Source organism: Arachis duranensis, chromosome 4 (assembly GCF_000817695.3).
Source record: "Arachis duranensis cultivar V14167 chromosome 4, aradu.V14167.gnm2.J7QH, whole genome shotgun sequence".
Lineage (NCBI taxonomy): Eukaryota > Viridiplantae > Streptophyta > Magnoliopsida > Fabales > Fabaceae > Arachis > Arachis duranensis.
This window is the reverse complement of record NC_029775.3, coordinates 19366837-19391454: the sequence shown is the minus strand read 5'-3', so window position 1 is coordinate 19391454 and position 24618 is coordinate 19366837. Positions and strand designations below refer to the sequence as shown.

General features: G+C 34.6%; 4 protein-coding genes across 4 annotated transcripts in view; 3 read left to right on the top strand and 1 right to left on the bottom strand.

Moving 5' to 3' along the window:
• Positions 1 to 3774: 3774 nt before the first annotated feature.
• Positions 3775 to 9513, top strand: LOC107483687 (DNA replication licensing factor MCM6). The gene is made up of 18 exons (XM_016104289.3): positions 3775 to 3937; positions 4047 to 4196; positions 4300 to 4425; positions 4740 to 4902; positions 5029 to 5222; positions 5320 to 5515; positions 5602 to 5676; positions 6190 to 6419; positions 6505 to 6619; positions 7135 to 7209; positions 7289 to 7429; positions 7521 to 7724; positions 7808 to 7969; positions 8050 to 8105; positions 8197 to 8348; positions 8431 to 8556; positions 8798 to 8928; positions 9042 to 9513. The coding sequence occupies exons 1-18, from the start codon at positions 3861 to 3863 to the stop codon at positions 9174 to 9176; spliced, it is 2508 nt and encodes an 835-aa protein (XP_015959775.1). The 5' UTR covers positions 3775 to 3860; the 3' UTR covers positions 9177 to 9513.
• Positions 9514 to 10671: 1158 nt separating this feature from the next.
• Positions 10672 to 12139, top strand: LOC107483688 (plasma membrane-associated cation-binding protein 1). The gene is made up of 4 exons (XM_016104291.3): positions 10672 to 10816; positions 11022 to 11111; positions 11214 to 11298; positions 11393 to 12139. The coding sequence occupies exons 1-4, from the start codon at positions 10706 to 10708 to the stop codon at positions 11776 to 11778; spliced, it is 672 nt and encodes a 223-aa protein (XP_015959777.1). The 5' UTR covers positions 10672 to 10705; the 3' UTR covers positions 11779 to 12139.
• A 7208-nt stretch (positions 12140 to 19347) lies between these two features.
• LOC107483672 (transcription factor GTE1-like) lies at positions 19348 to 23150 on the top strand. Its single transcript, XM_016104278.3, has 8 exons — positions 19348 to 19507; positions 20593 to 20793; positions 21166 to 21243; positions 21397 to 21621; positions 21756 to 21854; positions 21960 to 22018; positions 22473 to 22623; positions 22771 to 23150. Exons 1-8 carry the CDS (start codon positions 19421 to 19423, stop codon positions 22909 to 22911), a joined length of 1041 nt encoding a protein of 346 aa, XP_015959764.1. The 5' UTR covers positions 19348 to 19420; the 3' UTR covers positions 22912 to 23150.
• Positions 23151 to 23790: 640 nt separating this feature from the next.
• LOC107483686 (6-phosphogluconate dehydrogenase, decarboxylating 3, chloroplastic) overlaps positions 23791 to 24618 on the bottom strand; it is a 1832-nt gene continuing 1004 nt past the window's right edge. The window contains 2 exon segments of the mRNA XM_016104288.3: positions 23791 to 24615; positions 24617 to 24618. The exon segment at positions 24617 to 24618 is cut by the window's right edge and continues 1004 nt beyond it. Of these exon segments, the coding sequence (XP_015959774.2) occupies positions 23976 to 24615; positions 24617 to 24618 (642 nt within the window). The 3' untranslated portion in view covers positions 23791 to 23975.

Genomic DNA, 24618 nt, shown 5'->3' with positions numbered 1-24618 from the left:
GTTTTTATATTTAAAATAATTTAATTATAAAATTAAAAATAATATAGAGATCCAATTAAAAAAAATTATAAAAATTTAATTACAAATTTAATAAAATTATATCATCGTACTAATTAAATATTAAATTAATATTATTTTCTCAAAAAATGATAGAAAGCTATTAGAAATTATTATTATTTTTTGTTATTACTTTATCGTTCAATTTTTTAATCTAATTTTTTTAGTTTAGTAATTTAACATATTTTATATACTTTTAAATATTGACTAACTGATAATCACAAAATAATAAATCCTGATGGTATTCTAATATTTTTTTAAGTAGTCTCTCCAATTCAAAAGGGCATGTAACTGTTGCTATTGAAGAGCAGTGCAGGTCTAAAGCGAGAGAGTGTTTGAAAAAGGTGGAAGAATACACTTGTTGATGTTTACGGTGAATACGGTGATATGGCAGATGTGTTGCATGGGGACGGCGGGCACAATACAAATGACGTCCTCGCTCACGGGAGGGATATGCACCACAGCGCTGGTGTCCATGAACGTTGTCGGAGTGGTTGTCTTAACTCTTAAGAGATTCTTTCAATGCTGTTAAAGGTTGTTTCCATTGCCCTATCTGCATCTGAGGCTTTTACTGCATTGTGGCATCTGCTCTAGAGGCCATCACTTTTATTAAAATTTGACTAGTATTTAACCAGTAAAAAAAGTGAATAATTTTTTACTAGTAAATAAAATCTCGTACTATTAAAAATACTATTATAATTAATTAATGATTACAAATTACAAAATTTGTTAGTCCCCTAGTACTTTTCTAAAAAAATATTAACGAATTATCAGAATTTATTATTTTTAATCATCACTTAACTATCAATTTAGTTTCTTTAGTCTAATAATCTAACAACATATTTTATCACATACTTTTAAATATTGATGATTGACTGATGACAAAAAAAAATAAATTTTAATAGTCATTTAAACATTATACGAAAAGATTATAGAATTAATTTTTAAATAATAAATATTATTAGTCAATTTTTTTTAATCTTTATTGTATTTTTTATATTTTTTTAAAGAATTCAAGATATAAATTTAAGATATACAGTTTAAAATTTAAAATAAAAAAGTTGATTAATGTTAACTGAAAAAAAAATGAACATCCTAATTATACTCAAATATTTACTTATATGAAAGAAGAAAATTATACTTACTCTTTCAACTGTGAGTTTATATCAATCTTAGTTCCCATAGCTTTTAAAATATGTACATATTATACACACTTCTTAATATTTTAAAGGATTAATGTTCAAAATGATCTTTAAACACGCATAAGTTAATTATTGGTCTCTTAAAGATTTTGCATTTAATTTTGTCTCTGAAAATTATATCTAGACATTAGTTAAATTAGGCTTTTTGTTAAATTTTTTTTGATATTTTATTGATAACTACTGGTGTATAAGATAAAAAGCCACGTATTACCTTTTAAGTATATTATGTGATATTTCAGGGTAACAAAATTAATTTAATAACTTAAATCACATGTATATTTTTGAGAAGTTAAATTAAAATGCTGAATTTTTCCAAAAAATCAAAGCAAGTTGGATATATTTTTTCTAGATCAAAACTAATTTTATCCTTATTTTAATCTATGCAAAAGTTGATCCTTATCTAATAAGGAAGAATGATGATGGGATGAGATAAGACTAACTTGATACAAATTTTCTTATTAATGATGAGCAAATATCCTCGTCCTCGCTCAAAGAATTATATGCCATGGACCAGATAGTTGACAATATGGACATCACTCTCTATATATCTTGCATTTAATTACGTTGATCCACAATTAGTATCTATTAAATGCTGAAGCTTCATTTGCCTAAGCTTTTTCGGATGTTATCTTAGGTAGTGCAGGCATTTATCTAGGGTGCACCTAATAATAAAGTTTACATTACTTTTTCATTTGTTGCGCTATATTTAAGTATTTAATTATTTATGCAATAACCAAATTCCTTTGTATATTGAAGATTTTCTTCCATTTAAAAGACTACAATGTTGGCTAGCAAATTCTCATTTTTTGGTGTTTTGCAGTATTTTTTAGTCTAATAAATTAGATATTAATTTATTATAGATTTAACTTTTGTTTAACACTTTAATGATAACAAATAAATGATAAAAAATATTATTTATATACTAAAATTAATTACTAAAATAAAATTAGAACGACTACAATAAAGTTCGCCGGAAGATATTCTGTAAAAATATAGAATTCGCTGAGAGTATAGCAAAATTTTTAAAAATAATAAGGTTTGCCAGAAATGCGGCAAACTCAGTTGAAATTCAAAAGAAAAAAACGTATTTCGAAATTTGAAGTCCGAAATGAGAAATAATAATTTTTTTATTTTATTATAAAAAAACCCTATATATATATAGTGCAATGTGGTGATTAGTAATCCCATAATTCGGGTATGATAGTAACATGCTAGGGGAGTAGAGACTAAAAATGTACATAGCATCATTATTGTCCTTAATGAAAAAAGGTTTTTACTAAGCCGGAAAGAAAGAGAGAGAGAAAATAAGAAAATCTACAGGAAACAGAGACCATATATGTGGTAATAATCACATCAAATCTATGCAAGTTTTTATCTATGGTGACAAAGGAAAAATTAGACCGTTTTAAAATAATATTATATGAACATAAATATTATACTCTTTAACTTAAATATAAAAAGAAAAATAGTATAGAACATAGTTATAAAGTGTATAGATATTTTATACAGTTGTAATATCAGAAACTAAAATTGGATCGTTCGATTTTTTGATGTTTAAAAATTAAAAAATTTAGAGTACACAAATTTAATTTGTGTACTCCAAATTTTTTAAATCTTTTAAACACAAGTCAAAAAATCCAATTTACGTACATCCCACAATTTTTAAAAATACAAAAAATTAAAATATTAAAATATATCATTCATTTTATTTCTATATCTAAATTTTTTTAACCCAACTATTGTTAACAATCTTACATGTTTATGAACAAAAATTATGTCTAAATGTATTGGTTTATTGTAGTGTGTGGACAAATGCTTTCTCTGAACACCTTTTGAAAAATGAATTCTTTATACCATATAATCCTAGATCCTAAACTTTTTTGAATGTGTATTAATCTAGTTAACAATCACTAATACAAAAAGGTTAAATTGAGAGTCAATTCACACATTCGAAAAAGCTAAATAAATTGATTTGCAAGAGTCTTATAACAAATACCCTGAACATGAAATAAAGAGTAGTGATCAATTGATTTCACCATAAAGTCTAAAATAAAACAAAACAATTATAAAATTGCATTTAATTCTAAAAATAAAATAAAACAAGAAAATAAAATAAAACAAGAGACTGAGAATAAGATATAACGAATTAAAATATAAAAAATAGTATTTTTATATTTTGTTTAATAATAAACTAAAATATATTATAAAAATTCATCTCATACCTATATTATAACCAATTCCAGCCTAACAACATTCAAGAAATATAAGAGAGAAGAAATATTGTGGCACAATCATACAGAGAGGCCGAAAATCATGTAGTGTTCAATGGCCCATTATCGGCCCAAAGAAGCCGGACAAGACTTGAAATACGATTTTCCAAAACCCGAAAAGCCCAACAAGGGAGCCAAAAGCGTCTCCTATAGAGGAAAGGGGTTTTGGCGGGAAATCGTTGGGCCCACTTCTAATTTTCCCGCCACAGAACAGCGCGAACGTGCATATTGGTTACCATTTCCAGCATTACTGAGAACAGCGCCGAAGTTACAAGCTTCTCCTTCGCTAGATTCACTACAACACTGAAACCGGAAAAGAAGAAGAAAAGAAATGGAAGCTTACGGTGGGATTTTGGTTGATGAGAAAGCCGTTAGGGTCGAGAACGCTTTCCTCGAATTCCTCAAGAGGTACCCTCTTCTTCTTCTTCTTCTTCTTCTTCTTCTTCTTCTTCTTCATTTTCAGTGATGTTGTAATGCTAACTTTTTGTTTCTGGCGGGGGTAAAACTGGAAAATCAGCTTCAGGTCCGGGAACCGGAACGAGCTCCACTATGAGGCGGAGATAGAAGTAATGAGGGCCAACGAATCCAACACAATGTTCATCGATTTCGAACACGTCATCACTTTCAGTGACCTTCTCCAGAAAGCTATCTCTGATGAATATTTGAGGTTTTTCCCCTCTTTTTTTCAAATTGTTGGAGCCCTAATTTTTTTCGTATGATTTTAGGGCACTGAGATTCTTTTTTATTTGTTTTTTTTTTGTTGGTGGTAGATTTGAGCCTTATCTGAAGAATGCTTGCAAGAGATTCGTTATGGAACTGAAGCCGACCTTCATATCTGATGATAACCCCAACAAAGACATCAATATTGCCTTCTACAACCTTCCAATCGTTAAGCGGTGTGTAAATTCCCCATTCTAATTTTCTATATTCTTCTCAAAAAAAAAACCTTTTAGTTGCAGAAAATGCTAGAGGGCTATCAAAATTTATTGTTGATGGCCATCAATTAGCTATCAAGGTTTAAAAGTGTGGACTAAAGGATATTGTTGAATTACTTGGCTAAATAGAATTCGGTTGATGGCTAAAAGTGATCCAAAAAAATAAATTCAGAAGGCCCTCTATCATTTCCCTTGTTTTTATATTTATGTTACTTTGTACTTCAGTTCTATCTTCCAAGTATTTTTGGTTATATAGCTTGTTGATTCAACTGCAGATTGAGGGAACTGGCTACATCAGAAATTGGAAGACTAGTATCCGTGACTGGGGTAGTAACCAGGACAAGTGAGGTTCGTCCTGAGCTTATCCAGGGAACATTCAAGTGCTTAGAGTGTGGTGGGGTTATAAAAAATGTGGAACAAGAATTCAAGTATACCGAGGTGATTAATAGATAATAACGACAGTTATTACCTTTTACTATTGATACATTATAAATGCCATTTTGTCTGCAGCTTATTTTGATATCTATATATGACTGTTCTTGTTTTAATGTAATGGCACTGCAGCCCACAATCTGCCCGATTCCAACCTGTAACAAACGAGCAAGATGGCTACTGATGCGCCAAGAGAGCAAATTTGCTGACTGGCAACGGGTCAGGATGCAAGAGACTTCCAAAGAGATACCTGCTGGGTCGCTGCCTAGGTCCTTGGATGTTATTCTTCGTCACGAGATTGTGGAACAGGCCAGGGCTGGTGACACGTGAGCCTTATATTTCCCAACACTTGTTTTGACTAGCCATATTGTGGTAAAAACTCAAAGTTGGAATTCGATATAATCATATTCTGTTCTCTTTCAGGGTGATTTTCACAGGAACTGTAATTGTTATTCCTGACCTTTTGGCATTGGCATCCCCTGGAGAGAGATCAGAATGCCGCCGGGAAGGTTCTCAACGCAAGGGTCCTGCAGCTGGAAATGAAGGTGTTAGGGGCCTTAGGGCCCTTGGAGTCAGAGACCTCTCTTATCGCCTGGCCTTTATTGCCAACTCCGTTCAGGTTAGTTTGGTGTGGCTTGTTAATCGCAACTCTTAGGTTTTCATTTATTCTGATTGTTGATGCTTCTTCTAAATGGTTTATTTCAGATTTGCGATGGTAGAAGAGATGTAGACATCCGAAATAGAAAGAAGGACTCTGATGATGATGATATGCAGTTTACTGTTAGTTCAGCATTCTCTTTATCTATGTGCATTATCGTTGCTGTTATATCACCATCTGGTTTAGATTTGATTTTGCATATATTGTAACGGTTTTGGTACAATAAAGCAAACCATTAGTATCTCCATGTTATACCTTGTATGACACCCTTTGTGTTTAATTTGAAAGTTTCTTTCAACTCTGACCTGGGGAGGCAAAATATGGAATAGGCCACTCAAAATTGAAGACAACCATTTGTATGCAAAATGCATGGAGAAACACACACAAGTTTTGGGTTTGTTTTAATTTTTAAAATACCATTTTTTTTTAAGATGAAGAAAGAAACTAAGGGCACTATCTCTTGCCATTTTAAAAGTTGTCTTTCATGATCATGCCATCTGGCGATATCCTTCTCTCCAATGCATAGAACAATTATCTCCATTATGACGCACATTGGATGCTCATTTCAAGGACTAGTTTTTTCATCGTTTAATATCTGGAAAAAACAATAAAGTATTTGGTTTGTGGTTTTACAGACACAGGAGCTGGATGAAATACAACGAATGAGGAATATTCCAGATTTCTTCAAGAAACTTGTTAACAGCGTTGCTCCAACTGTTTTTGGTCATCAAGACATAAAGAGAGCAATCCTTCTTATGCTTATGGGCGGTGTCCACAAATTAACTCATGAAGGCATCAACCTCAGAGGAGATATAAATGTTTGCATTGTTGGGGATCCCAGCTGTGCAAAGAGTCAATTTCTCAAGTACTTTCTTTTTCCCTTTTTGCCTATTCTTTTATACTATTTTATGCAGATTGAATGACTTGTATATGCTTGTTTATTATCTTAGGTATACTTCAGGCATAGTTCCAAGATCTGTTTATACATCTGGGAAATCATCATCTGCTGCTGGATTGACTGCAACAGTTGCTAAGGAACCAGAAACTGGGGAGTTTTGTATTGAGGTAAATGACATAACTATTTTATGCTTCTGGGTTTAGAAAGTAATTATGGTCTCAAATGAGGTCAACAGGGCTTCTCCGGGAGATATTTTTAAGTTCACAACTATTTGAAACCTGTACTGTTTGTTGTAATTTGTGTTTGAGTGGCATGTTATAAGTACATTTAAAATGGAAAAAAATGTTTCATACACACTCAGAAAGTACATAGTTAGAATGTGCATCCTCTCATATCTCATGTCATGTGTGCTGGCACATGAAAAGTTTTTCTACCTATCTTGGATTGGGAATTCTAGGCATGCCAAATTGTATGCATAGTCACAGAGGATTTTACATTGAGCCACCTGCATAAAGTGTAGCATGATTGCTATACATGCAACATGGCTGAGAGGCAATGCTCAAGTTAGCCATGAAAGAACCAAGATGTGGAGGCTATTTTCTTGATATGTTCTGGTGATGCATTAATCAATATAATTGATTGTTATGTTTTTCTCCTAATATACGTGAAAACTTCTTTTCAGGCTGGTGCATTGATGCTTGCAGACAATGGCATTTGCTGCATTGATGAATTTGACAAGATGGAGATCAGGGATCAGGTAAGACCTTAGCCACGTTCTTTTGAGTTGGCATTGCATGGTCATGGATTGGAAATTATCTCATTTGGTTGGTTTGAAGGTTGCAATTCATGAGGCCATGGAACAGCAAACAATTAGTATCACAAAAGCAGGAATTCAAGCAACACTTAATGCCCGCACTTCTATTCTTGCCGCTGCCAACCCTGCTGGGGGACGCTATGACAAGTCTAAACCACTTAAGGTGATTGCCAATTATTTACGAAATGCATGGATCATTGTTGCACTCATCTGCCTTACAACGTAGCCTAATTGCTTTGATTTATCTTTTTCAGTACAATGTGGCTCTTCCACCTGCTATACTCTCGAGGTTTGATCTTGTATATGTTATGATTGATGATCCAGACGATCAGACAGATTACCACATAGCTCATCATATTGTGAGAGTTCATCAAAAGCGTGAAGAGGCTCTTACTCCGACTTTCACCACAGCGCAACTGAAGCGTTATATAGCTTATGCAAAAACTCTCAAACCAAAGGTCTGATGTCTTTTGTAGATGCTTTCCTGAATCAAGATAATTTTTTCCTTATGATTCTTACTTATTAAGCCTGATTAATGCAGCTTACGGCAGAGGCCAAAAAAATACTAGTAGACTCTTATGTGGCTCTCCGCAGAGGTGATACAAATCCTGGGAGTAGGGTTGCATATCGTATGACAGTTAGGCAGTTGGAGGCATTAATCAGGCTGTCTGAAGCCATTGCACGATGTCATTTGGAAAATCAGGTGATTTTGGGGAGGCTTCTTATTAATGTATTTAACTTGGTACATTTTTCTTCCATGGTCTAAATATGTCTTTTTAACAGGTGCAACCTCAACATGTTAACTTAGCAGTGAAGCTGCTGAAAACATCCATAATAAGGTAGGACAAATACCCTTTTCTAATTTTTATTTTGAGCTTTATTTTTTGTGCTAACTGCATTTTTTTATTTTTACTTTTTTGCCCCTTGCAGTGTGGAGTCTGGTGACATCGATCTATCTGAGTTTCAAGAAGAGAACCAGGGTGATGATGGTGATAGAAATGATAATGATAGAGATGACGGGGCTGATATTAAAAGAGAAGCTGGTAGTCAAGAGGGAACCCAGCAAGCTGCTGGAACAAATGGTGAGATGTCACTAATCATTTTACCTTGACTTCTATCGTGATAAGAGCCTTTAAGCTTAAATCATTGCCTCAACTCTTGCAGAAAATGCAGCAGATGGATCTAACCCCCAGCCGAAGAAACTAATCATAAGTGATGAATACTTTCAGAGAGTGACCAGGGCACTCATCATGCATCTTAGACAGCACGAAGAAACTGTTCTGCAACAAGGTGCCACTTGAAATACTTGCTGTTTGTTATTGAATATTTACTTCAATCGATTAGGCTCCGGTAAAGGAACTGTATACCTTTCAATTAAGTTCTGAAGCGCTGAGTGCCTTTGTCTGCTCTACATCTAATAGTTATTTGTACAAAGAAACTGTTGCTATGAATATAACTAGCCTTTATATGGTGTCCAATGTAACAGTATATTATACTGAAATGAAATTTATGCTACTTGTGAATGTTGCAGGAACTGGGTTGGCTGGAATAAGGCAACGAGATTTGATTCAATGGTATGTAGACCAACAAAATGAGAAAAACGCTTACAGTTCTATGGAGGAGGTTAAAGCAGAACTTTCCAGACTCAAAGCTATTATAGAGGTATACATTTGTCTACACCCTTCCAAGAATTACATTTACTTTGCTTTCAAACAAAAACACAATTATTCTGGACATGGATGTGGCGCGTTAACTATGTAAAACACGTACTGCAGAGTTTAATCCGAAGAGAGGGCTATTTGATAGTGCTGGATGATGGGATGCAAGAAGCAGCAGAAGGTGCGGCTCCAGAGCACGTATCTAGAAATGATCGAATTTTAGCCGTGGCTCCTAATTATTACATTGATTGACAGCATAATGATGTGAGAACTAAGAAGTTATTTTTATTCATATTGTTGCAGTGATCTGGGGATTCCTTATTTTATAAGCTGGTTCCTTGAAATATGTTGGAAAATTGTGAGTGCCCCTCTGATGTATTTGTAAGTTGTAACTAGAAAAAAAATTTATCACCAAGGAGGGGCACACAGCCTAAGTAAATTTCCTCCATTATTTGGTCCTTTCATTTGACAGACATATATGTAACTTAACTACCTTCTTAATTAGATTAGGAACAGTGTTTATACTGATGCTGCTTGAAGAGTTGAATGTATGTTTTCATTTTACTATGAATTCAATTTTGTTTGATGATGATTGCAGCCACAAGGAAAATTTCGCCAATAAATTCGTACCTACTGTTATTGAATAATGATATAAAGTATAAACATAATGTTTTATAGTAATAAATGAATTATTAATTAAACCAGGTTCACCTTCATTTTATCATTTTGCCTTTTCTTATCAAGGAGAATGTTACCTAACTACATAAATGTTATTTTCAATACTGGGCAACATTACCGTTATTTGATATGAATTAGTCAATTAGGGTCCCTCTTGTTCAAACTTCAAACAGCAAGCAGAAGTCACTATAGTTTTAGTGAAAGTGAAAACAAAAGGACATCCCTACCCCACATGGGAAAGATACCTTCAACTCAAGTTTCGTTTTAAAACAGTTCTTTTCAGTTAATTCGCCACGAAATTGTGTACTATTGTTTTTTTTCTTAGCTAGTTGGTTACCTTGTCGTAATTAACCCACCGATTAGTCCAAGCCTTAGTATGCAAACAACCTTCAATTTTTTTTAATAGAATTTGAATTCATTGGAGGCGTGATTGCAAGAACCAGCGAAGCCATGTGCCAAGTTTCATATCAGAAGCTAGCACAGGTTCATCCTTGTCCTAAATGGCACTATGCGTACACACAATTTAAATTGACACAGCCAAACTGTGTCACAGATCAACATCAATGGCATCAAAATTAATAAAATTAAAGAAATTTAAAAAATGATAGATGACATAAATACAAAATGTCAGGGACCCCACATATGATATTTGCCACCTATGGTATGAGTTGATTGCCAGCTGTCACTTCCCCTCACAAAAACATTTGTTCCCTTTTATACCCCTGTGGCTCCCCACATATTTACCACTAACACCCTGTCTTTGAAGCATGTCAATCATATCTGTTAGACCTAACTCTATTTGTTTTTCAAAAAAATAAAATAGCTGCGAATTTACAGTTGTGTCCTTGAATAATGTTTGATGTTTACGTATGATACTAGTTGCATGGTCCGACATGGAAGGGCAGTAAAGTCATTTGAGTATTGGCAAGTTGGCTTGCTTGAATGGGAAAGCGGTCATGCACGTAATTAGGCTGGAATTTGAAGGGCTACTTGTTTGGTTGGAACTTGGAAGTATATGTGTTTTAAATGTAGCTATGTTTGATTATGTGCTGGAGAGTGATATAAAGAGAGAGAAAAAGAAAGAAAGAAAGAAAGAAAGAAAGATGGGGTATTGGAAATCCAAGGTGCTTCCAAAGATCAAGAAGGTTTTTGATAAGAATAGCACCAAGAAATCTGGTGCTGCTGAAGCTTCCAAGTTATTTGATGACTCCAAGGTTAGTTTCTCTTTCTAATTGATTAGCTTTGATCATAAATTAAACCTTAAATAATATATACGTAACATTATATTTTTGTTCAACTGCTCTACATCCATAACATTAGATATCATTAAACATATAATAAATGATTGATAGTATTTATTTGTCAAGAAATCAACAGAAGTTCATGTGTTATATGGCTTATTGGTGCTTGTTTTATTAGGAGGAATACAACAAAGCGTTTGAAGAAAAGAAGACTGAACTTCAAACAAAAGTAACTGAAGTATATGAGGCTTCGTCAGCTGAAGTGAAGGTATGATCATGAAAAACATGCACGCACGCGCACACACATATTTGACCAATACACTGAACAAGTGTGTTACTAATTAAATATCTTCACATCATCACTTCACAGAGTTTGGTAAAAGAACCTAATGAAGCAGGATTAAAGAAGAATTCCACATCAGTTCAAAAGTTCCTAGAAGAGCTTGTTAAAATTGGTGATGTATTTTTAGTCCTTTTTTTTCCTTCTAAATATAGAAGAAAGAGAATTTAATTTAATTGACAATGAATTTTATTTATCTGAATAATCAGATTTCCCTGGATCAAAGCCAGTGAGTGAAGCATGTTCCAAGTTTGGACCAGCCTTGGTTCCAGGCCCAGTTTCCTTTGTGTTTGAGAAAGTTTCCACTTTCATAGTCACTGAAGAGAAAGTTGAGGATGCCCCTCCTACTACTACAACAGAAGAAACAAGTGGTGTCAAAGAGAGGGAAATTGTGGTTGAAGAAGAAGGAAAAGAAAAGAAGAAGGAAGAGGCAGAGGAGAAAACTGAATCAGTAGATCCACCATCATCATCTGCACCAGAAACAGTTGAGGAAAAATCGGCTGAAGAAGTTGCAAAAGAAGAAGAGAAACCTGCTGAAGCAGCAGCAGCAACAACTTCAGCTGAGAAAACTGCAGAAGAACCACCAAAACCTTGACGAATTTCCGTTATTTCAATCTTACATATATCATCACCATATATATCTATATGTGTGTGTATTATTAGTATAGTAGTGTGCATAAACACTCAAATATTTGTTTGTTACACACCATTATTATTCTCTTATATTCTTTAAATTTTGTATCTCTATGTAATTCACTTGGGTTTGTTCATTGTTATTAATTTTTTGTATAATGGATATGTGTTTGTTAATTAATGTAAATGTGAATGCTCGTTATTGGTGCATCATTTTGTAATATTGATTGTGTATTTTTTTTTTTCAGTTTTTAAGGAAGCGAAGTGAGGTGGGTCTTTTTGGTTCATTAATAAATCCTACCTGTCTCTGTCGTTCTTTTTTCCATGTGAGAGTCCTCTTTGAATTGGTTTCTATCCAAATATTCTGGTATTATTCTTACCTTATACATAGTCTATTCATATCTTTTACTATTAAATAAACTGCAAATATGCAGGATATTTCACTTTGAGTAAAATTTTTTTTCAGCCCATATTTTTTCAGTTTAGATTATTTATATTTTAATTATTAAAAAATGACCATTCGGCTTCTATCTTTTTTTTTCCCGCTAAATGTATGAGTTCTTTTACGAAAATTTTTAGTAAAAGATGGCAGAAAATACTTGTATAATCTGATCTTCACATATTTTATATGGATGATAATTATTTGATCTGGATTGTTTATTAGTTATACAATTATCAAAACAACGTTGCAAAGGATGATAAGCATTTGATTGAAATATTATTTTGATGATTATATATGTAGGAGCTAAATAGTTCCAATCGAATATTTATTATTCACGTAAGACTGATAAAAGTTAAATCATATAAATTATGTCACATATAAACATTTTTTGTTATTTTTTGCCGAAAATTTGTATAGAAAGACTCGTGTGTCTAATGAAAAAAGAATAAAGATTTATGCGCCTAATGAAAAAGAAAGATAAGGAGTGGATTGTCATTTTTTAATCCCTAAAAATGTGAATTGTCTAAATTGAAAAAGAATAAGAATCAAAAAAATTTTTTACTTCTCCACTTTTAATGTGTAGTCTCTACATATTCTGATTTGATTAGTAGTATAGATATATGCTTAATTAATCTACTTAGATTAGTTGAGTAGTTAGTTTATTTATCTACTTACGTAAATTTTGAAAATTTAAATGTCATGTTATGTATGTAATAATCTATAATAAAAAATAAATTCTAAAATAGAGCTTAACACATTGTTTGGTTTAAGGGAATACGAAAAAAAAGGTAAAATAAAAAAATAGATGAAAAATCAATTTTTTTTTTGTTTGGATGACCATAATAAATTAAGAGAAAAAAAAGGCGTGAGACCTATCCAAAATTTTTTTCTTCCTCATGAGATGAAAACTCATGAAAAAAGAATAAATAATAGTACAATTATAAATGTTACTTATTGTTATATTATTATTAATAATTATCAATATAAATTTAGTTTAATAATTATTAATATATTATTGTAATAGAGATGGTTACCTGAAACGTTGATTTGGGCCTGAACGTGAGGTCCAGATTCTTTTGGGTGGCAGCGTCTGACTTGTGATGTCGAGGTGCCACCTGTCCGAGTTCTTCGTGAGGAGGAGGGGGTGGTACCTGCAAAAGACTCGGATATTTAAGTTAGCAAGGGCTTTAATCAGGTTTTTTTGTAGATTAGAACGTGTTTTATACTTGGGGGTGCCAGTGTATTTATAGTAGAGTAGATAACCACTTTTGATGGAGTAGATCTATCTTTTTTTATAGATAAACATTCCTTTTATCTTGGGAGTTTGTTGGGATCTACCTTTTAGATGAGGTAGAATTAGTTAGAGAGACTTAAGGAGGCAGTTACTTGTTAGGTCAAGTAGTGTTGGACCTCTATGTCATTGTAGGATATTTTTTAACGGTTGATTAGTACAGACTTTAATGTTATGGTCCTGGAAGTAAGGTCGGAGCCTCCGATATGTAAGAACAAGGGCATAAGCAAACTTCTCTATCTTTGATAATTCTGCTCTGCCCCTTGTAAGGTTTTGCTGATGAAGTAGATAGGTTGCTTCCTCTCTTCGTCTTCTCAGACCAAGGCCGAGGCAATAGCCTGACTTCCAACTGATAGGTATAGTACAAGTTCTTCCCCTTTAATAGGTCGGGTAAGAATGAGTAGTTGCCCTAGGAATGCTTTGAAGTCTTGAACAACTTGTGCAAACTCTGGGGTCCTCTTAAATTGTTTCCCTTTCCTTAGGATTGAGCAAAGGGAAAGTGATTTCAGAGCTGACACTGCTAAAAATCTAGATAGAGCGGCCAACCTTCCATTTAGTTATTGGACCTTTTTAACACAAGTCAAACTCTTTATATTAAGTATAGATTGACATTTATTGTGGTTTGCTTCTATTCCCCTGTGAGTCAACATGAATCCTAAGAACTTTTCAACTTCTACCGCAAAGGTGCATTTTGAGGGATTCAGCCTCATTTCATGCTTCCTTATGGTGGAGAATACTTCCGAGAGATTAGTCAATAGTGTTTCGTCCTCTTTGGTCTTAACGAGCATGTTATCCACATATACTTCCATGAGTTTTTCTATGTGAGAGAAAAACACCTTATTCATCAACCGCTGGTAGGTAGCTCCTTCATTCTTTAATCCAAAAGGCATTACTATATAGTAATAGTTTGCCTTTGGAGTTATGAATAAGGTATTTTCTTGGTCAGGTTTATACATCGGAATTTGATTGTATTCCGAGTAGGCATCCATGAAAGACAAGTATCTGTAGCCTGATGCTGAGTCGACCAAAGCATCTATGCTGGGGAGTGGATAAGGGTCCTTAGGGAAGGCTTTATTGAGGTCGGTATAATCAACACACATTCTCCACTTTCAATTTTATTTTTTCACCAACACCATGTTAGCTAACCATAGTGGATATTTTACCTCCCTTATAAACCTTACATCCAATAAAGCTTGTACTTGTTCTTCTACGACCTATGTTCGCTCTATCCGAGCTTTCTGCGCTTTTGCTGAACAAGTCAGGAGCCTAGGTACACAGCGAGCCTATGGCACATCAGGTCGGGATCTATACCGGGCATGTCAGAGGCTTTTCAGGCAAAGAGATCGGAATTTTTCCTTAACAATTCAACAAGCTGTTTCTTTAGGCTTTTTTCTAGGTTCGCCCTTATGCTCGTTGTCTTGTTGGGGTGGTCTCCGATTCGTATCTCTTTTGTTTTGTCCTCAGGTTGAGGTCGTAGTTCTTTCTGAACTCGGATTCCTCCCAATTCAATTGTATTGACTTTTTTGCCTTCCGAGTTTCCTTTTAAACTAAAGCTCTCGTTATAGCATTTTCTTGCTAACTTTTGATCTCTTTTGATGGTGGCAATCTCTTCAGCCGTGAAAAATTTTAGGCAAAGATGTGGTATGGAGACAATAGTCGCAAGTCAGTTCAAAGTTGTCCGACCTATCAGAGCATTATAGGCTGAGCTCACATCGACTACTATGAAGTAGACACTTCCTTGACCTGGCACCTTTTTCGAAGGTGGTGTACAATGAGATGTAACTCATAGGTCAGATTGGAGTGTCTCCCAGGCCGAAAAGGCTAGCTGGGTATGCCCTTAGATCCTTTTTCTCTAATCGAAGCTTGTCAAAAGCGGGTTTAAACAGAATATCTGCCGAGAAATCTTGATCCACCAAGGTTCGGTGGATGTTAGCGTTTGCCAAGATTACAGTTATCACCATTGAGTCGTCGTGTCCAGGTAATATTCCTTGAGCATCTTCCTTAGTGAAGGAAATAGTGGGTAAGTCGGACGATTGACTGTCTTTTCTGACTCGATATACTTTCTTGAGTTGCCTTTTTCATGAGGATTCTGATATTCCTCCTCCTGCAAATCCTCCGTTAATCATGTGTATATGTCGCTTGGGGGGTGTGAGGAGGGCGTTCTGGTTATCCTCCTTCTTCATCCCTTCTTCTATTCCTTGGGTCGTCTGAGCTGTCTGCTAGATATCTATCAAGTCGGCCTTCTCTGACAAACTTTTTGATGACATTCTTTAAGTCATAGCATTCATTAGTGGACTGCCCGTACAGCTTGTGGTACTCACAATATTCAGTCCGACCTCCAGCTTTCTTGTGCTTAATCGGACGGGGTGGTAGAAGCTTCTCCATGTGACATATCTCTCTGTAAACATCGGCCAGGGAAACCCTTAGAGGAGTGTAGTTGTGATACTTTCGAGAATTTTCTATATTTTGCTCCTCTTTCTTCTTGGATTCCCTTTCTTTGTCTCGAGTTTGGTAGTAGGGCAAGTTAGATCGCGAAGGAGGTTCCCTAATTAGGGAGTTTTTCTCCATGGTGATGTATTTTTCTGTCATTTTTTGCACTTCGTTTAAAGAAGTCAGGTGTCGCTTAGATATGGACTGGGAGAATGGTCACTCTTTTAGGCCATTGACCAATCCCATAATCACATCTTCGGTTGGCAGATTCTGAATTTTCAGACAAGCTTTGTTGAATCTCTCTATATAGTCATGGAGGCTTTCTCTGACTTCTTACTTTACTCCTAGTAAGCTCAGGGCATGCTTCGTTTTGTCTTTCTGGATGAAGAATCTGGTCAAAAAATTTTTGGCCAGGTCGTCAAAACTAGTGATCGACTTGGGGGGGGCACACTATCAAACCATTTCATTACAGCCTTGGTTAAAGTAGTTGGGAAGGCTTTGCAACGAGTGGCGTCAGAAGCGCCGGCCAAGTACATTCTGCTTCTGAATTTGCTGAGATGGTGGCTCGGATCGGACGTTCCATCATAGAGATCCATGTCGGGCGATTTGAAGTTCCTAGGAACTTTAGCCCTCATGATCTCTTCTGTGAATGGATCTTGTTCTCCTAGGGGACTTTCATCACGCTTTGCCCAATTATTCTTCCTTTGTGTATCCGCTTTCAGTTTCTGTAGCTTGTCTTCTAACTCCTTTCATCGTCTTACCACTTTTTGCAACTCTCGTTCTGCTTTTCGTTGTCGTTAGCCTCGTGTTTGATCTGTTGTAATCGATCCTCTTGGCCATGAACGAGATCCAGGATCTCGGTTGTATGGGGTTAATCTTCAACCTTGGGATAGTGGACCTCAGACTGAATCTTCCTTGGCTGAGGATTTCCTGAGGTTCCTTCCCCATGAGGGCCATGATGTGGTGGTGGAGGCGGAAGCAAGAGGGCTTGGCCTTCTGGTTGATCTTCTAGCTCAAACTCAGATGTCGTATAGCCATCTTTGAGCTCGTGGTCCGCCATTGGTCAAAGGGTGAATTCTAGGTCTTCGGCAATGGCGCCAATGTTCCAAGGGTTACCTGAAACATTGATTTGGGCTTGAATGTAAGATCTAGATCCCTTTGAGTGGCAGCGTCCGACTTGTGATGCCGAGATGCCGCCTGTCTGAGTTTCTCGTGAGGAGGTGGAGGGTGGTACCTGCAAGAGACTCCGATGCTTAAGGTAGCAAGAGCTTTAAGCAAGTTTTTTTGTAGATTAGAACGTGTCTTATACCTGGGGAGTGCCAGTGTATTTATAGTAGAGTAGATAACCACCTTTGATGGAGTAGATCTATCTTTTTTGATAGATAAACGTTCCCTTTATCTTGGGAATTTGTTAGAATCCACCTTCTAGATGAGGTAGAATTAGTTAGAGAGACTTAAGGAGACAATTACTTGTTAGGTCAAGTAGAGTTGGATTATTGTCCGACCTTTTTAAAGAGGTCAGACTTGTCCTGTAAGGCCACTTTATTAGTGAGCCTTTTTGTCTTCTTAGGCCTGACTTTTAATTATTGGGTCAGGGTATGAACAATTTTATTTTCATCCATTTTTTTTCATTCAAACAACACATAAATAGTTTTACTTTTTTTTATTTTTTTCTTCTCATTTTTCTTCTTATTTTTCTTATTTTTAAATTTTTTTCTATATCTAAACAAAATATAAATGTGTAGTAAATTAGATCCAGTTTGGTAATCAACTTAATTAAGTTACTTTTGAAGAAAATAGCTTAAACAATAAATGCTTATATTAAAAGTAACTTATAAATAAATTATTTTGTGTTTGGTCTTTTAGTTTTAAAAGTACTTATTTTAAGAAAAAAATAATAAAAAACTTTTTATTATGAGAGAAGTCATTTTTTTAACTTCTCCTTAAGCACTAAAATAACTTTTTAGAAAGTTATAATTTTGTTTTAAAAATTATACCAAACATTAATACTACACCTTTTTATAAATTAAAAGTTAAAAAAAGTCACTTATAAACTTAGCCAAACGGACCCTTAGTCCTTAATTTATTTGATTAGGAATTCGGTGAAAAATCAAGAAAGAAAAAAGAGAGGTATTTGTAGTTTCATAAATTTTTCAATTTTAATTTTGCTATTGATTTTTGTACAATAGAGAGAGAGAAAGCATGCTAATATTTGGAGTAATGACGTATTGACATGTAGTAAGAAATCAATTTTAAAACGAGGAGTGCTACATATATAAGTCATTTTGTTTTACAAGTCTTACAAGTTGGATCAAATCTAACACGTGCATCACTGAACCATCTTCGCGTATTTTATCTTTGTTTCCTTTTTCGAGTTTCTTGTCAAATTTGTTCGATCTCCTTCGTGCGTTCTCTCTTTGTCTTCGATCTCCTTCTGTTTTTTTTTTATTTTCATGGTTTCTGAAATCAAATTTTCAAATTGTTTTGAAGATTATGGAACTTGAGAAATACACCCAAACGATTACAAAAATACACCCAAACGATTAGATAAATACATCCAAAGGATTACAGAAATACACCCAAACAGTTACAGAAATACACCCAAAGGATTTAGAAAATACACCAAAAGGATTTAAGAAATACACCCAATATAGGAGGGAGACAATATATTTCTTCTTGAAATCTTTTAATGTTTTGCTGGTTAAGGTTGAGCACATGACAGAGACAATCTAAAAAAAATTTAGAAGAACAGTAAAAAAGTACCTTGAATAATGTTTTTTCATTTTTCTGGTGATTTTGATGAAGAAGAAAGAGAAAACGAAAAGAGGAGAAGAAATTTCAATAAAAAAGAAGGAGGAAGATGTGGTGTTGATGACGACGATAACGAGAGAGAAAAATTAAGAAAAAAAAGAAGAAACACGAAGAAAGAAGAAGAAGAAGAAGAGGAAGATGAAGAGGAAGAGGAAGAGGAAGAGGAAGCGTGGAGAAAGAAGAAGAAGAAAAAGAGGCACACAAAAAAAAACGTAAAAATGGCGTGAATATAAATGACTTGTATGAAAAATTACTTGTACGTGGAGAATAATCCTCTCAAAATTTGTTTCAAAATTTGATGATGTGTTAAAATTTATTCATTAAAACAAAAAAAAAGAAAGTTTAAAAGAGAGAGAGAGGACATGACCAATCCTCTAATTACCATCATTTAAAATACTATTATTATAATTAAAAACTTATTTAATTAAACACATTAAATATAACTCTTAAAAACTTATCTCTGAATCAAAGGAGGAAAAAAAAAATTCACTAAACCCTCACTCGCTTCCAAACCCGAATATGTAAAACCCAATCTGATATAAATAATGGCTCAAACAAATAATAATAGTAAAAGGATATTTGTTTTATAGAAAAAAAAGGAAAGAAGAAAGAGAAAGATTTTTGGCATCAATGGCTGCTTTGTATTCCAGTGTCACAGAGGAGGATCTGAACGGTTTTAGGTTCTCAATCGATCAAATTCAAACCCAAGTTGTCAAGGTGAACCATCCTATATTACTAAATACTAATCATAATAACTCAAAACCAATTCTTTATTTAATTATCTATGTTTGTGGATTATCATTTTTCAACCATAATTGATATATAATTCATGCGTCCATGATGCTTTAATTTTTTATTTAATTACAATTCATGTTCAACATAGCATTCAATTTTTTTTTTAAATATAGGATTCAACATTACTCACTCACATCACATGTACCAGATAATGAAGATTTTAAATATCCCTATTGATTTTTTCTTGATACTAGATAATGCTGCTGATTCTTGTTTTTCTGCCTTGTTCTTCACTTCTTGTCTCGGCAAAGTTTTACCCCGTCTTGTTGTCTTTAACTCTTTGTTATCTCGTGTGAGTCCAAGAAGAAAATGTTCTTCATGTTTGTGCATGCAATGTGGGTCAGTGTATGTGGATCAAAGTGGACTCCTCATATGTGGATGTAACTTATTTGGTTTGAGTTTGTGTTTAATTTTGATATATTGTTTTCAATCAATCTTTTTCCTTTAGATTGCTATTCAAATAGTGAGTGTGAAATGTAATTCTTAACGTAATAATATATAATTAGATACTTGTATAACCATTTTACACTGATACCAACAGTGCATAAAGATTAAATTCTTAAAGTTTATTTCTTTGGGGTAAAGTTTATTCAAATAGTGAGTATAAATTCACAGCACATTCTCAATAGTATGCTCCTCTCATGAAAATATGGCAATTTAGTCCCCTTTAGAAGTTCTCTGATCTATATTTTCATGAAGTCTCTGACATCTAAATGTTTTCATAATCCCTATGATTGAAAACAATATAAAGAAAAGTTTTCTATGCTTCTAAACACATTGCATTAGTTAGGATATTGGTATATTGTTTCCATGATTCACTTTGAAATGTTCTCTTTGTTATAAAGCTAGAAGGTAGAAGCTAATTTTAGTTGGGTTATAAGGATCTAGCTCAATGTTAAGTGTGAAATTGCTGTTATGCATATGCATAGGCTTGTTAATATTTAAACTTTTTTATTTGATAATGAGTTAACAAAAAAGTGTTTCGTTGTGTATTGTGCTCAATGTAGCTAGAGAAACAAGTAAATGAAGTTGAACAGTTCTACCAATCCAACGATTTTAAAGTTAATAATTCCAAAAACAAGGGTGAAAATAAGCATCTTATTGGAACTAAGAAGTCACTGCAAGGTGATTCACACAATGAAGCTGATGCTGATGCTGCAAAAGGAAGGGAAGAACTCATGCGCCAGTTTTCCGTTATATTGAGTCAGGTAATTGCTAATACTCTACAACTACGTCTAAGGTTTCATGTCTATTGTTGGATTAAGATGAAATCATGGAATTCCAATGTATGTTATCAGTATCTTGCTTGAATATGAATTTTGTTTTTGTTAAATTAATGAACTGAATTCAAACAAATGATTATCCATTAAGGACAATTTTGTTCTGCTTTCACTGGTAGAAAGCATTTTATTGAGGTGAATTCATTTGATGGAAAATAGTATTTCCTTACATGCTAAGTTTCATTTTCATCAAGAAAAATTGATCAGTTTTCTTTCTGGTTGTTCAAATAAATATGACAGCTTGTGTTGATTTTTGAGTTCTGCCAAGTTTTTAATTGTGATGCATTCATTGCTTCACAGATTACTCAGCATGAATGGGCTTGGCCTTTTATGGATCCAGTAGATGTTGAAGGTCTGGGACTGTATGACTATTATGAGGTAATATTTTTCTCTCTTTACTTTTTCTGTTTGTTTGTTTGTTTTTTTTTTTTTTTGGTTGATATATTAAAGGAGTTATTTTTATCTTCACTGTTTCTTTCTTGGGATAATACTACCCTTTTTTATTTTATTTTTAAATTTCCCTTCTCATAGGTTATCAATAAGCCTATGGATTTCAGCACAATAAAAAGAAAAATGGAAGCTAAGGATGGCTCTGGTTATAAGAATGTCAGGGAGATATATTCTGATGTAAGGTTGATTTTTAAGAATGCAATGAAATACAATGATAAAAAGAATGAAGTCCATGTTATGGCGAGAACCTTGCTGAACAAGTTCGAAGAGAAATGGCTGCTTCTGTTGCCTAAAGTTGACCAAGAGGTAACTTTTTTTTCTCCCAAAATCTTTGCCTCTCTGTTAGATGAGTGAAAGATTACACATAATTTCAATGGCTACATATATAGAAATAACAGAGTTTTCAGTTGTTCTATGTAACTTTTTATTTTGTATGTTAGGAGAGGAGACATTTGAAGGAAGAAGCAGATGCACAGTTGGAAACACAGCTTGCACAAGAAGCAACTTATGCCAATATGACTAGGGATTTATCTGTTGAGGTTGATTGATTATTTTTATTCTAGAATCATGTTCTAAATCAGTTGTTTGATTTTACTTAGGAGTATGCTTTATGCTGCCATTTGATCTGCTTCCTGTTGTTTCAGCTGGACAAGGTTGATGTGCATTTGAAGAGTCTTAAAGCATTGGTTATTCAAAACTGCAGGTTTGTAAACTATTAACTTCGTGTTGATGCCTCTTGATGATGGTCAAATTGCAATAGATGTGTGTTATATGTTGCCATTTGCTTGTTTTTCTGTCTTATCATTTACACTAAGGTTAAAATTTTCTAAAAGTCACCAGACTTTATAACTGAGATGAATACAAATGGCGGTTACATGTATAACAACCTACATCCCCTCTAAGAAGATTTGAATGATAAAGTATACCACTTGTTCTTAATATTGATGTCCCTTTGCTACTTATGCTGTTGAATTTGTCTTGCGTATGTGTCTCGGCATTGAGTTGATTTTGAACAAGCTGTTTTATGCCAATATAACATTGAAGGCTGATAGGTTTTTATATCCTTCAAAACTCATAGGTTCCTTAAATTTCATATGTTCATTGTTCAAGGAACCTTTTTCTTTTGGTATTGCTAAATGTTGCTGAAAATACTGCAGGAAACTCTCATCTCAGGAGAAAGTTCTACTTGGGACAGCTCTCCCAAGGTTGTCTCCTGAATACCTCATCAGAGCATTGCAAATAGTTCATGAAAACAATCCAAACTTCCAACCTAATGCTGAAGTTGTGGAACTTGACATTAATTCTCAGGTCTCTCCACGTTGTATCTATAGCTACTGATGTTTGCTGTCAACCATTTTTCAGTTTTGCCTTGCCTTTCCTTGAGTCGTTAAGTTGTTCCGCGAAGCATGCTCTTTCTTGTTGCTAAACCTTTTTTTTTTCCGCTAATTTTTACAGAACGACTACACACTGTGGAGGTTAAACGTTTTTGTCAAGCATGCATTGAAAGTTCAGGGAAGAACTGCTGAAGGCACAGGTGTTGACCATAGTAATAAAACCGAGAACAAGAACTACTCCAAAAGGAGGAGAGTTTTGTGATTCTCTTGCCAAGATATCTTTTGAAAGTACTGAAAGATCTATATCTAGTGTTAGGTAATGCAGTAGGATAGGATCATTCTGTAAAATCATTTATGATATGCTCAATTAGTTAGAGCGATCAATGAGTAGTTTGTGTCTGATCATGTTTCACCATATAGACCCTTCAACAAATCTAGAGGGGTGCAGTTTCCTTTGGTGTATTTGGTTGGTTGAAATAAAATGGACGGTAAAATTTTCTATGATTCTTTTTCAACGGAATGCAAAATTGATTCTTTGGAGACATCTCTCTGGTGATTGACATAACTTTTTTTACATGAAACTGTCATAAAAATCGGACGGAATCAAATAATTCTCAAGTAGAGTTTGATTCATAATAACAAATATATATCTCTGCAATTCTCCTTTCTTTTCAAAGAAGCAAGATTCTATGTTTGTTCCAAGTTAAAATAACTGCTTCAGTCTCATCTCAAGATCAAAAGCCAAAATGGGAAGTGTAGAATGAGTTACTTGGCAAACCAAAACCTTAAGTTTTGATCCCAACAAACCCTGGCTTCTTCCATTCTGTACAATGAAGAATGCATTTGTAACTCTACCATATATGTCTTAATGGCTTTATCTATGCCAAGACTACATAATACAGTACCTTGTTCTTAGTCTTCTCACACTATAGGACATTATCATAATTGCAGGTAACATGTTCTACAGGGGAATATTTTTGGCAATTAGCAGTAATCATCAACACCCTTATCCATCACATGGAGCAATTTTAATCTTACTAACTAGTCTCATCTCATACAACTGCAAAGTTTTAAAGCATCAAATTTTAATACAACAGCTTAGTTGATTGTAAAGAAAAAGGGAAACAAATCAAAACCTGTGTGGAAAAAACCTTGCTTTTATTAAATTAAGAGCAAAAACAGATATAAGAAGTAAACAATAGTGGTTTTTCCTCTGCCTAAACAAGGATCCTCAAAAGAAGCACATACAGTGTCAATTTTTCAACTCAAATTCTGCATGAACAATAAAGCACAAATACAACTAACCAACCCAACCAAAACACAGTATCAATTGAGAGCACCAACCCCAGATCCACTCTTGCGAGCGAGTTTTGTCCACTCAGTATGGAAAGCTCCGGGGCGATCAACCCTCTCATAAGTATGAGCTCCGAACAAGTCTCTCTGAGCCTGAACAAGGTTAGCTGGCAGCCGTGCCCTCCGGTACGTGTCAAAGTAAGCAAGGCTAGCACACATCCCAGGAGTGCTGATTCCGGCCGAAATGGCCAACCCCACGACCCTCCTCCAAGCAGCCTGCCTCTGCACCATCTCCCTCGCAAACTCTGGGTCCACAATCAAGCTCGCCAAGTTGGGATTCCTCTGATAGGCCTTCTTGATCCTATCCAAGAACACAGCTCTTATGATACATCCACCCTTCCAAATCCTAGCCAACTCTCCCAAATTCAAGTTCCAACCTTTCTCATTACTCTTGGCCCTCAACAAGTTCATCCCCTGAGCATAGCTGCAAATCTTGGAAGCATACAATGCCTGCCTCACATCATCAATCAATCGCTTCTTGTCGACGCCAACCCTCGCGGCAGATGCGATATCATCACTCATCCCAGCCTCCTTCAAAACACTGGCAGCATTCTCCCTCTCCTCCTTCAACCCGCTCAAGTACCTGGAATCCAAGGACGCAGCAATGGTTGGCGCC